Here is a 14,099-nt window from a genome sequence, read left to right as displayed (position 1 = left end):
CCTTGCACATGCCAATCAATTGCTCTACCACTAAGTCGTTCCTGCTAAGCCATGCCTGTGTTTTTACTACAACCTGACTCACAAGCACAGGGACAGAACAATCTATCTTCAAAGCACTCAAAAGATTTTCAAATTTAAGTACTGCAAAGTAGAGCTGTTTGGACTAGGGGTATTCAACCTGCACTACCCACGAGTCTGACCCATGAGAACACAGTGCAGAGCCAGTCACAGCGGTGTGTGCCTAGACATCTGTCTACAAGGCTGAAAGGGAGAATCAGGAGATTGAGGCGGCCTAGGCAATGGAGTCAGGCCCAGCCTCATGACTAGTACCCCATCCTACTGACCATTTTCAACTATTTGTAATTCTCTTTGAGCTGTTAATTTGTTATTAAATAAAATCTTTGGAATGTTAAAAAAATTGTATTCAGATACTGAAGAACATCGGTGTCCATAAAAGATTTCGGCTCATCCATAACTATTTAGAACTGAAAGCTACTTTCAAATGCTTGCTAGTACACCCCTTTAAACAGCACAGTTCACTGAGGGCTATTCCCACATAAGGCCATGGTGAACAGACAACAGACTAGGACCAAGTGCCTGACCCCGGGCACAGACCTACAGAGCAGGACCAAGTCCCTGACCCCGGGCACAGACCTACAGAGCAGAACCAAGTCCCTGACCCCGGGCACAGACCTACAGAGCAGGACCAAGTGCCTGACCCCGGGCACAGACCTACAGAGCAGGACCAAGTCCCTGACCCCGGGCACAGACCTACAGAGCATGTGAATTACTTTCTCTCTTGGTGCTTCACTTTCTTGATCTGTGAAGTAGAGACAATAAACACTTAGAGGACTCATCTCCCAGGGACATGTAAGAGTGAAGTTAAGATAATTGCTTTGGAGGCACTCTGGAAGCAGTACGCGACACTGTGCAGGGAAGGTGTGACCAAATGACCTTTGCAGAGTAGGTGACATGGAGACATTTTTAACTTTTACTTTTGTTGACTTATATTTAAAAGACTTTTTGCTTCAAAAGAAGTTTTAGCTCAGATGAATTTTAGTATCTGAATTTGAAAATCTGAAGCAAATTTTCTATTTAATCTCTTAGAACTAAATAAATAGTATAATTTTATCTTCTTAAAAAAATGCTAAGTAGGGCTGGAGAGCTGGCTCAGCGGTTAAGAGTACTGACAGATATTCCAAAGGTCCTGAGTTCAAATCCCAGCAACCACATGGTGGCTCACAACCATCCATAATGAGATCTGATGCCCTCTTCTGGTGTGTCTGAAGACAACTACAGTGTACTTACATATAATAATAAATAAATCTTTAAAAAAAAATGCTAAGTAGATGTGAAGACTAATCATGATCTCTCTCCAAGAGCTAAAAGCCCTTCCTGATAACATGAAATGTGCTAGTATTCCACAAGAAACCTCAGAGCCCCTGAAGTCATTCTCAGACCTCACATCTCCTTCCCAAGGAGACCAAGGTGAGAGAGGAGAGGCCAATCCAACACCATCAACTTCTATTTCTAGTGCTATCTCTCCATCCCAGCCACATGTACCACAAGAACTTTGCACTCAATATGGCCAAGACAGTTCTCCTTGCCCGCCTGAGCTCTCAGCCTCAATAAATGACAATTCCAAAAGTTAATTTTGTTTCTTCCCACTCAGTGTCTAACAATAGCAGGACTTATTAAGAGACGAGTACTGACACACCATACCTCTGATAGGCACATTGCATGTAGAATCTCAATATTCCAGCAGCTCTATGGAAGCGACATTTTACAAAGGCCACAGATGCTTTAAGCTGGAAGCAGAGCTTAGATGGGGACCTCCCTTCTGATCCTTTAAGATTTTTCTCTGACTCATAGGATGCTCTTCCTCGGAGTCTTTCTTTGACCCATGCAGCCCCCAAGAGGGCCCCTGTAAAGACTTGGCTCATCTTCCATTCATTTATTTAGCCATTCATCACTTGATTCAGAAAAATACCTCAAGTATATACTATGTTCCAGGTACCATGGTAGCTGCTGGGACTAGTCCTGAGCCATGCAGACATTTCCCTTGCCTTCATGAGGATGACAATGCAGGAAGGGAGACACTGACCTACAGTGGCAATCACACTGTGAAGCACTAAGAAATAAAAGCACAGGGTGCTAGGAGACCTCTTATAACATGTAAGGAGGGGAAACTGACCTAGCCTGAGGACTGAGAGACCTGAAAAGGTGACGTGAGTTTAATCTTAATCACGGCGCAGCATGTAAAGAAAAAGAGCATGTGCAGAGGCCACGGTGGGAGGAGGCCACGGTGGGAGGAGGCCACGGTGGGAGGAGGCCACGGTGGGAGGAGGCCACGGTGGGAGGAGGCCACAGTGGGAGGAGGCCACTGTGGGAGGCAGCCCTTGCCAGATGCCGGCACCAGAAAAGCCAAGCCATACCCTGTGAGGTCTCCATTTAGTAGGAAAGCAGGCAGACCTCAAGATGATGCCCGACATGCCCCCAATGCCCTTTCCATAATACTTGATGAGTGAACCCATATATTTTATACCTAAACACTGGAGTTAGTTTTTAATGGAGATTCTACAGGCAAATACCTTGGCGCGGAACACATTTGTCGCCATGTCTATCACTGCGAGGCCTGTGGCTCCGGCAGCTGCTGTCACTAAAACAGTTTCTCTGTGCCAAGGGAAGATAAATGTTACTGCAGAAACCTTCAAAGCTCACCCAAAGTTAAAATTCCTGGGACACAGACTAATGTATCTGACAGCAAAAATGGTAGAGGTGCACGCCTTTTAATCCCAGCATTTGGGAGGCAGAGGCAGCAGCCTGGTCTACAGAGTGAGTTCCAGGACAGCCAAGGTTAAACAAAGAAACCCTGTCTCAAAAAATCAAAAAAACAAAACAAAACAAAACAAAACAAAACAAAAAAAAAGGTAGAGACCCTTTTATTCAAAATGTCACGTAAATCCAATCTCCAGGCTTGGCTTGAGGGGCGGGACATACATATGACTTCCAGATCAGGGCTAATCTAGTCTGGTTCTGGAGCCTTCCTAAGGTCTCTCAAACCTTCTAGATAGCCTCTCTCTCAAGGCAGTAGCAATGGTTCATCAATGCATGTTTCAGAAATTTTGACCTATAGCCATTTTCATACTCAGCACTACCTGATTTAAGAAGGAGGTAATCGCCAGGCATTGGTGGCACACGCCTTTAATCCCAGCACTTGAGAGGCAGAGGCAGGCGGATTTCTGAGTTTGAGGCCAGCTTGTTCTTCAGAGTGAGTTCCAGGATAGCCAGGGCTACACAGAGAAACCTTGTCTCCCCCCACCCCCCACCGCCAAAAATAAGAAGGAGGTAATCATGGAATAGTCATTATTCAAATGATGCTACTAGTGGGGAACATCTCTGAAGGCCAGCTCTCTAAACAGATCAAGAGCCAGTTTCCCAAGTAAAGGGAAGATTTCAGAACTTTTAAGTTTAAAACATCCATAGCCAGGAGGTGGTAGCACACACCTTTAATACCCAGCACTTGGGAGGCACAACAGGCAGATCTCTGTGAGTTCAATGATAGCATGGTCTACAGAGTTAAGTTCTACAACAACTAGGGTTACACAGAGAAATGCTGTCTCAGATCGATTAATTATAGATAGATAGATAGATAGATAGATAGATAGATAGATAGATAGATAGATAGATAGGTAGGTAGGTAGATAGGTAGGTAGATAGGTAGATAGATAGATAGATAGATAGATAGATAGATAGATAGATAGGTAGGTAGGTAGGTAGATAGATAGATAGATAGGTAGGTAGATAGATAGATAGATAGATCCTAATTGGTATAACCACAGAAGCACATAACCTCTGGTAAGCCGATAGGGAGCTATAAACCAACCTCCACCTAGGAGTGATGGTACATGCCTATAATCCCAGCACTCTGAAGGCTAACAATGTAGCTCTTGAGTTTGAAGTTAACCTGGACTATGTAAGTTGTCCTAGGCCAGGCTGAGCTACACAACAAGGCCCTGTCTCAAAAAGTAAAATAAAATAAAATAAAATAAAAATAAATCGTCTATAAATATGAAGTAGTCCTATGAATAAACCCCAAATTCAAGAGAACTACTTTGCCAAACCATTTAATGGCAAAAGGATGATCTGTACCCAGTCTCCAGTATCCAAAGTCACTGCTCTTTTGCCTTTCCTCAACTTAAAAGAACTTGAGCTGAAGAGAAGCACAGGGAAAAGCAAGAAGAGAAGAGACCGAGAGAGTGGAAGGGAGTAGGCTACGCTCTTGTTTGTGATCTGCTTTTGTCTCCTGTAGCTCAGACTGACATCTAACTCACAATGTAGCTGAGGGTGGCCTTGGGTTCCTAACCCTCCTGCCTCTCTTTTCAACCGCTAGGAACACCAAGGACACCACCAGGCTGGGCTTCAAGCAAGGCCCTGTGAAACATTTCTAATAACAGAAAAAAAACATCACCTAACCCTCTGCTCCTATGTAGTCCTTACCCGGGCTGGATACGGGCCCGATGACCTAGAGCCAAAATAGCTGTGCCGTAAGATACTGGTAGGACTGTGGCGTCTTGCAAAGAGACATTTTCTGGTATCTTCCACAGGCTCTGTACAAAGAAATAACAGTGACTGGCAGTAAACATGTGTAGCTGGTTACATAGGCTGCCCAGCAAACCTTACGATTTGATTGGGTGAGTAATTTGCAATGGAAAGCATATGTCTATCATCACCTATTAAGAAGTACAAGTCTGGACCAACCAAGCCAAAATAGGGTTTAGGACCTGGGTGTGTCAGACTTCAAACCCATAAGGCTGGCATCTGCTCAAAAAGGAGACAATTGATGGGGAATTAGGTTGTGGGGTACTGTGCTGTCACAGGGTGAATTGTGTATTATGTAAAATATATCCCAGTAAAGTTGGATGGGATCCATATAACATGCCCCACTAGGGGGCACCATTCACATCCTGCTCACCCCAGCTCAGACCACTTCCACGAGCTTTATTCATGATAATCCAACTCAATGTGCTAAACCAGTTTTTCAACCATAACTCAATAAATATGGTCCAAATGAATGACCAACGAAGGAAAAAAAAATTCTACACAAACAAAACTCTGGACAAGGGCTGTCCAGAAGGTTAGCATTTGAAGAAAAAAAAAAAAACCCTGCTTGGTCAAGAAACACGATGAAGTGAGACAAATGCAAAAGGAGGAGAGGATGACGTGAGGAAGAGAGACAAGGAAACTAGAGAGAACAGTGGAGAAAAAGAAATGCCCAAGTGTCCATCAGTGCCAAGAGTCAGAGATACCTTCTGGTCGATGACGCACTGCTCGGCCATAGCATAAAAGTTACTCACTCCAATAACTCGATCTCCCTGGAGGGAAGAGAACATATGTTCAAATGCATGGCCTTGTATTCCAAAACACACAGTTCTGACCCACAAGACACAGCTTAATATCTATTCGGAGCTCATTTCCGGTTTAAAACCAAAACAGCACTTCTCAAAATAGCCAGGAGGCTACCAAGCCAATAAGCATATTTTTATCAAGCGAGCCAAGGAAAGAAAAGTTAGTAGGAATTAGAATTCCTGTGACTATTTTCTTCCACTTACGATTCAAACTTAAAAATCCTTTATCGTTTCAATAACTAAAGACCAAATATTGCCTTATATTCATCATAAAGAGTTTAATAAGGCCAGAAACTTCCACCAAGTCCCCCAACCTCCTCATTCAAAATTCATTCTTTCTCTTCTAACTTATTCACATGGCAAAGGCCAAGAAAAGCCAGACTTTCTGGGTTGAATTAGCACATCTCTCACAGCTATACACACACTGGGGTTTTATCCAATTTACCTTTTTCACAGTGTTGACATCTGCTCCTGTCTCTAAGACAGTACCAGAAAACTCCAATCCTAAAACATTTAAAGATTAGGTTACTAATTGGGCTGTGGTGACACATACCTTTAATCTCAGCACTCAGGAGCTCAAGGCCAGCCTGGTCTACAAGCTAGTTCCAGGATGGTCAGGGCTACACAGAGAAAGCCCATCTCAAACAAACAAACAAACAAACAAAAAACTGGATAGCAGTTGAGAACACTGATTGCTCTTCTAGACGTCCTGGGTTCAATTCCCAACAACCACATGGTGGCTCACAACCATCTGTAATGAGATCCTGACGCCCTCTTCTGGTGTGTCTGAAGACAGCTACAGTGTATTTACATATAACAATAAATAAAACTTTCAGAAAAAAAAAAAAGACAGCTACAATGTACTCAAAGATATAAAGTAAATAAATAAATCATTAAAAAAAAAAGGAAATGTAGGTTATCTTTGGAGCCTGGCATCCTGCACACAGGAAACATGACCAACAGACTACCTCCTCCTTTTGGGAGCTGTTCCGTTATCAATGCCCATCATCTTAACTAAGTGTAAAAACCCAGCACAATAAGCATAAGATTTCATGATCACAACACATAAGTTATGGTTGTCCCAACTTTTTTTTTTCTTTTTTAAATCGAGACAGGGTTTCTCTGTGTAGCCCTGGCTGTTCTAGAACTCACTCTGTAGGCCAGGCTGGCCTCAAATTCAGAAATCTGCCTGCCTCTGCCTGCCAAGTGCTGAGATTAAAGGCATGCGCCACCACTGCCCAGCCTTGTCCCAACTCTTAACCTAGATCATTTCAGGAATATGCAAAAGCACAGAGACTCACTGGCACACAGGTACTTTTGACCCTGACCACTGGGCCATTGGGCTTCTATACAACCCCAATTACCATGACCACCAGATTATATTTATCTGTTGCCATGTGTCCTTTGCTGAACTGTGAGGAGATCCTCAAGGACATGACCTGTGTTTATGCGGACAGGAGGGAGGCATTAGTGTCATCTGCCCTTTCTTTGTACACCTCTGAAATTTATGAACCTAATAGCTATATATTTCCTACTTGCTCGGCCAGGGGAATAACTTAATCCTCACATTGTCCACTGGTCTACTCTCTCAGCAAACACAAACAGAAAGAACTGGGTCCCAGTATTAACATACAACCAAAAAACCCAAACATAACAGCTATGTTGCAATCATGCAATCACTATAATCTTTATATTTATCCCTATAAAAAATGTATGTACTATAAACATACTAAGCTCTACTTAAATCTCCTTAAATAAACTTCAACAACAAAAATCAGGCATTTATCCATGCACTAAAGGTCTAAAAATAGCCGGGCGGTAAGGGGGTGGTTCATGCCTTTAAACCCAGCACTTGGGAGGCACAGGTGGATAGATCTCTGTGAGTTCGAGGTCAGCCTGGTCCATAGAGTAAGTTCCAGGACAGTCAGAACTACACAGAGAAATCCCCTCTTGAAAAACCAAAAATGGTCTAAAAATAACCAGATAGAGCACAATAAAATTCAGACAGTGGGCTTCTCAGACAGGTCTAAACTTTTGCCTTCCTATTCTTCCTTTTGGGCCTTCTGCATTAAGCTTCTTAAGGTCTGTGCTGATGAGGTTACGGATCGTAGCTGCATGGTCGAGATCCTTCAGAGAAAAACTGAAACTGAGGTAACGCTAAGAAAGCAAAGGACTGACTAGGGTTAACAGAAAAGAATTCTGGAGAACACAACACAGTGTAAACAGTTGCCCATTTATTCATTTTAAAGTAGTTAGTGAATGTCCTCGTTAGCACTGGCTGTCGACTTGACACAGCCCACAAGTATCTGAGGGAGTCTCAATTATGGGTTTGCCTCAGTCAGACTGCCCTGCGGGCATGTCTGTGGGGCATTTTCTTGATTGCTAATTGATGTAGAAGGGTCCAGACCACTGGGAGTGGTACCATCTCTAGGCAGATAGGCCTGGGCAATATAAGAAGGATAGCTGAATATATGCCTAAGAGCATTCCGGATTGCTCCCTCGTTTCTGCTTGGATTCCTGATGAAGTGTGGTCAGAGTGGTTTATCACAGCAACAGAAAATCTAACTAGACCACTGAGTGTCATCTATGGATTGGTACAATGCTAAGCTGGGGACACATTAGGCCTGCAGGGGAAGGGTCCTGAGGTGGTTGCTCTAACAATGATGGTGACATAAATAACAGCGACCTGACTGATCAAGCCTGGCAGAGAGTGGAGAGGAATGTCTGAGAAGAGGCACGTGCTCTGAAGGCTCAGAATTCTTCTTTCCTGAAATAGTCCCTTAGTCCCCCATACTCACCAGGTGTAAAGGGAAGAGGGAGCTTTTCCTGATACTGACCACGACAGAGCAAAACATCAGCGAAGTTAACGCCACAGAAATGAACATCAATTCTGACCTGCAAGAGAAACACAGCACAACAAAACACAGCAGTACACACCCTGGAGACAATGTTCATTCAATAAGAGTTCATTTTAAAAGGGCTACCGAATGAATGACAACCATATGCCAGATAATGAGCCATGAGCCAGATTACCAGAAGGTGAAATGGACCAAGTTTCTACCTTTATGGACCTATAAGTATAGCAGAAAAGGCACCAACTAAATAATAACGAAACGAATAAAGCCATATGTTGTTGAGTCAAAATCTCACTATGTAGTCCTGGCTGGCCTCAAACTCACTATGTAGTCCAGGCTGGCCTCAAATTTGAAATCTTCCCTCATGGACTCTGAGAATTATAAACCTGAACCACCATGCTTGGCTCATGTGTATTAAATTATAACATTAAATTAAATTAAATTTCTTGAGGATTGCCAAAAACAAGTAGGAAAGTAACTGTATTGGCTGGTTTTGTGTGTCAACTTGACACAGGCTGGAGTTATCACAGAGAAGGGACCTTCAGTTGGAGAAGTGCCTCCATGAGATCCAGCTGTGGGGCATTTTCTCAATTAGTGATCAAGGGGGTAGGGCCCCTTGTGGGTAGTGCCATCCCTGGGCTGGAAGTCTTGAGTTCTGTAAGAGATCAGGCTGAGCAAGCCAGGGGAAGCAAGCCAGTAAGGAACATCCCTCCATGGCCTCTGCATCAGCTCCTGCTTCCTGACCTGCTTGAGTTCCAGTCCTGACTTCCTCTGGTGATCGCCAGCCATGTGGAAGTAAGCTGAATAAACCCTTTCCTCCCCAACTTGCTTCTTGGTCATGATGTTTGTGCAGGAATAGAAACCCTGACTAAGACAGTAACCTTTGTACTAGTAAAAGCCAAGCATTAATGATTGGATGGACAAAAACAATAGCATGTGCAAATGCTCTGCATGAGGGACAAAAGAAAAACAAGCAAGCCTAGAACAGGAAGAGGAGACAGAGACGAAGAGTGAGAGCTCTAGACTACACTGAGATTTGTAGATCTGAACTAAGGAACTTGGCCTCCATACTAGGAACAACTGAATGCCACTAAGCAGGGGTCGAGGCATTGTCTGAACAAAGGCAGCTATGCTGGAACTTGAGTAGCTGGGACCCAGGAGGATAGCCTAGATCCCTGTCTTCTAAGCTCTTGGCAAAGCCATCACTGAGGCAGAACTGCAACCACATAGCCAGGAGTCTCTCTAGAACACTGGTTCTCAACCTTTCTAATGCTGCGTGTGACCCTTTAACACAGTCCCTAATGTTGTGGTAACCACCGCCCCCAACCATAAAATCATTTTCATTGACACCTCATAACCGAAATGTGTTACTGTTACGAATTGTAAGGTAAATGCTTCATATGCAGGATATCTGATACGGGACTCTTGTGAAAGGGTCATCCAACCCCTACAGGGGTCACAATCCATAGGCTGAGAACCACTACTCTAGACTTTTTGAGGAGCCAGTGAGTTTCAAAAGGTGGTTGGTCGGGGCTGGTGAGATGGCTCAGTGGGTAAGAGCACCAATTGCTCTTCCAAAAGTCATGAGTTCAAATCCCAGCAACCACATGGTGGCTCACAACCACCGGTAATGAGATCTGACACCTTCTTCTGGTGTGTCTAAAGACAGCTACAGCGTACTTGTAGTAAATAAATAATAAATAAATCTTAAAGAAAAAAAAAGAGAGAGAGAGAAAAAAAAAAAGGTGGTTGGTTCTGGACCATCATTGGCATCATCTGGGATTTGGTTAGAAATTCAAACTTCACCTTGTATGGGGGCATATGCCTTTAATGACAGCACTGACAAGACAGAGATGGGCAGACTTCTTTGAGTTCCAGGCCAGCTAGGGATACATAAAGAGACTCTGTTCTAAAAAAATGTAAGAAATTCCAGCTTTCGGGCCACACCCTGTACTGCATCCTGCATGGGAAGGTGAGGTGCAGCAATCTGTCTGAACAGGCTCAGACGACTCTGGTGCTCACTAAAGAACACATGCCAATGAGGGGTGGAATCCCAAAAGATGCCAGTTGGAATACCAAATCAATGCTCTTCACTTAGTTTAGTATAGAGGTGGCAGGTTGGTTAGAAGCCATTTTTTTGTTTGTTTGTTTGTTTGGTTGGTTGGTTGGTTGGTTTGGTTTTTTGAGACAGGTTTCTCTGTATAGCCCTGGCTGTCCTGGAACACACCTGTAGTCCAGGCTGGCCTTGAACTCAGAAATCCTACCTCTGCCTCCCAAGTGCTGGGATTAAAGGCATGCGCCACCACTGCCCAGCAGTGGTGTATACCTTTAATCCCAGTACTCTGGAACCATTTTTTAATCTATCAAAAATCATTCATTTCTCAGTTCTTTAAGTATGTGCCACATGCCAGGGCCCATTCCAAACTCCAGGGATTTAAAAGTAAATAAAAATAACATAAATCCAGCTCTCACAAGCTGACTCTTTACAATACAAAAAGCAAAACTGAGGAGCTCATCCCTCAGCATCCAAAACCTGGAGTAGTTACTGACTGGTGGAGAGCATGTCCACCGTACTCAAGACACTCACTCTGTCTTAGTTTAAGAACCGACTTAGGGGCTGGAGTGTGCCACCACTGCCTGGCTAAAGAAGCCCTGTCATTAAAATATTAGTTAATGAAATAAATAAATAAATAAATAAAGTTCTGGAGCTTTCCAAAGAGGCCCATGCTTGAGTTCTGAGGGAGGTTTTCCTGAACACTTCTGGCCTTTCCTTGACCTTGAAAGGGCTTGACATTCCTTCCAGCCTAAAGTGGGTGTGCTCCAGCGTCTGGGTCGACCCCTCGTAGGGAACTAGGATCTTGACTGAAGCAGGAAGCCCACGAATGCTGAGCCAAGAAAGTCAGAGGTTTTGAACTCTATAAGGAGGCATCCCCGGGTCAAGCTTGTTACCCTACCTCCTGTGGCCGAACAGGGTGGGGAGCCACCTCTTGAATAGTCAGGGGCTGCTTCAACTCGGTGCAGAGTGCAGCTCGGTAGTGCCGGCCTTGGCCCTGCCAGGCTTGCCTGCAACAAAGAAAAGGGAGCTGGTTTTCTCGGGCGTACCCCTGGGGCCAGTAAGGGGGACTCCGGGAAATAGTCCGGCTTGCACCTGCAGAGCCACGCTGGAGGGAGGCACCTCGCACCCAGCCGCGCCGCCATGGCCCGCTAAAATGAGGGGCGTGGTCAGCGCGTGACAGGAAGAGCCCAAGGGAGAGCGGAAAGGCGTCCGAGGACTACCCTGCTCCCACCGACCGGGTGACCCGGTGACCTGATGGGTGGGCGGAGCGCAGTCTGTCCCTGCAGGGGACCGTCAGCCCCACCCCGCTTCCAGGGCTAGACCACACAGGGTGATCTCTTCCTTGGTTCTGGAAAGCAAAAGGGAAGCTTGAGGAAAGTGATTCGATTGCCCCAGATTAAGACAGAGTCTTTTGGGACCCGGCCTCACTACATAGCTCTCACAGACCTGGAGCTCACTATGTTGACCAGGCTGGCCTAGAACACGCGATCTTCCCGCCTCTGTTTCCTGAGCGCTGAGACTACAGGGTGTGCCTGGAAGACTGTTAAATTTGTGTTTGGCAACATTTCACTAGTAGTTCTGGGGTTCTCTCTAAGAAAGAAGTCCTAAATGCATAATAGGTGAGTCCTTGGATGTGTACATTTGAACTGCTAGAGTTCTTGCTACTAATTTTCTCACACAGGATTAATTATGATAAAAAAAAAAAACCTAAACTGTTACTAATAGTCTGATGTTAACTGATCCTAAGCAAATCCAAAGAGACTGTCCAATTAAAGACGAGCCAGCTGGGCACACGCCTGTAATCCCAGGACCCAGGAGACAGAGGCAAGAAAATTGAACATTAGAGTCAGCCAGTGCTACATAGTGAGACCCTGTCTCAGATAAAAATAAAAATAAATTAACATGATGATATGCCTTTAATCCCATCACTTAGAAGGCAAAGATAGGTAAATCTTTGTAAACTTGGGGCCAACCTGGTCTACATAGCCAAGTTCTTGGCTGGCCAGGACTACATTGAGAAGCCCTGTTTATTGGTTGGTTGGTTGGTTTTTTGAGACAGGGTTTCTCTGTATAGCTCTGGCTGTCCTGGAACTCACTCTGTAGACCAGGCTGGCCTCAAACTCAGAAATCTACCTGCCTCTGCCTCCCAAGTGCTGGGATTAAAGTGCCACCACTGCCTGGCTTGAGAAGCCCTGTTTTAAAATACTAGTTAATGAAAAAAAAAAAATAAAGTTAGGCCAAAACTTAATGATTCTCATGTTCCAAAGGGTTAACACTTAGTAAATGTGATTCAGTGACAACATAATCGTTAGGGGCACAGGTATACCCTAGAAGAACCAAAAATAACACTATTATCTATATGAAATATTATATAAAGTTGCTTTGGAAATGGCAAGATTACCGGGTGGGTAAGGGTACTTGCTACCGAGCCTGACAAGCTAAATTTAACCCCCAGAGGTCACATGGTAGAAAGAGAGAATCTATTGCCAAAAAACTGTCCTTTAACTTCCAAATGCTGCCCTTAGGACACATGGACCATGTATACGTACAGAGTTAGCATTAGATAGAGATACATCCGACCTACTGAAGACAGCAAGCGAACATACACCACCAATGTGTGTGAGGCGCGTGCTATGCTGGGAAGAATGGAAGACTAGATCATTGGGTAAACAGCATTTAACGACAGCATAACTTCTTTAGAAGACATCTGGCCGGCTGGAGAGATGGCTCAGCAGTTAAGAGCACTGACTGCTTTTCCAAAGGTCCTGAGTTCAATTCCCAGCAACCACATAGTGGCTCACAACCATCTGTAATGAGATCTGATGCCCTCTTCTAGTGTGTCTCTAGACAGCAACAGTGTATTCATATCTAATAAATAAGTCTTTAAAAAGAAGAAGAAGAAGGAGAAGGAGAAGAAGAAGATGACATCTGGCCACAGGTCACAGGTTGAAATCCAGTTCTACCACCTCTTTGACCACTTCCCTCATGCTTCTTGCCCTCATTAACTCTTCCATAAAGAGAGAAGGCATTGAGCAGGAATGAACAGCAATTGGACGAAGGGAAATTGTGGAGCAAAAATGAAGTAAGGATACGTTTCTGAGTTTATGACCTAAAGGCTTCGAGGGCTTGGGGAACCCAAGAACAAATAGCCCACTCAGGTATGCAGTAGGGACTGTCATTATAAAAGTACCTGCTGGGAATTTTTAGCTCCATATACCTACACACGACCGAAGGGGAGCAATGTCTACACTGGGAGATGATGTTTTAAAAAAATCCAATGAGACAGGCATGAAAGTACTTTGTAAATTGCATATAAACCAAGCATGTAAGATGAACTCAGGGCCTGCAGATGTAGCTCAGCCCTATGGTGCTCACCTAGCGAACTAGAGGTCCTGAGTTCGATCCTCAGCAGTGTGAAAGCAAGGAATAGTGGAGAAATCCATGTCACCACCAAATGGTCATTCTAGGCCTGTAGTGTAACTCCAGAGTAGAGCACCAACTAAGAGGCCCTGAGTTTGATCCACAGCAAAGGGGATGGGGAAGGGTGTTCCTGGTTGCCAGGAAAATCAGCAACAATAAATCTCTAATTGATCAAGTATTTTATGAAGATTGTTTATTCCAAGTATTAATTGTTAGTGCTATGTAGACCAGGCTGGCCTCAGACTCACAAGAGATCCAACTGGTACCTCCAGAGTACTGGGATTAAAGGCATGCTTTTAATCCCAGCACTTGGGAGGCAGAGGCAGGCAGATTTTTGAGTTCGAGGCCAGCCTGGTCTAC

General features: G+C 44.4%; 1 protein-coding gene across 4 annotated transcripts in view; it reads right to left on the bottom strand.

Annotated features, from left to right (window-relative positions):
* The window catches only part of LOC116102110 (quinone oxidoreductase-like protein 2), a 49,557-nt gene that overhangs the window by 21,120 nt on the left and 14,338 nt on the right, over positions 1 to 14,099 (bottom strand). For 2 of the 4 annotated variants that reach the window (XM_031386361.1, XM_031386370.1), the window contains exons 1-6: positions 11,412 to 11,491; positions 11,218 to 11,326; positions 8,207 to 8,303; positions 5,854 to 5,912; positions 5,310 to 5,375; positions 4,501 to 4,610 (exon numbers count right to left, since the gene is read on the bottom strand). In XM_031386361.1, the coding sequence (XP_031242221.1) occupies positions 4,501 to 4,610; positions 5,310 to 5,375; positions 5,854 to 5,912; positions 8,207 to 8,303; positions 11,218 to 11,326; positions 11,412 to 11,461 (491 nt within the window). In that variant the 5' untranslated portion in view covers positions 11,462 to 11,491. Of the gene's footprint in view, positions 1 to 2,591; positions 2,674 to 4,500; positions 4,611 to 5,309; positions 5,376 to 5,853; positions 5,913 to 8,206; positions 8,304 to 11,217; positions 11,327 to 11,411; positions 11,492 to 14,099 lie in introns of those variants that run through there. The other 2 variants (XM_031386339.1, XM_031386351.1) reach the window with 2 other exon arrangements.

This window comes from Mastomys coucha, unplaced genomic scaffold (assembly GCF_008632895.1).
Source record: "Mastomys coucha isolate ucsf_1 unplaced genomic scaffold, UCSF_Mcou_1 pScaffold1, whole genome shotgun sequence".
NCBI classification, from domain to species: Eukaryota; Metazoa; Chordata; class Mammalia; order Rodentia; family Muridae; genus Mastomys; species Mastomys coucha.
This window is presented reverse-complemented; position numbering and strand designations above follow the sequence as displayed.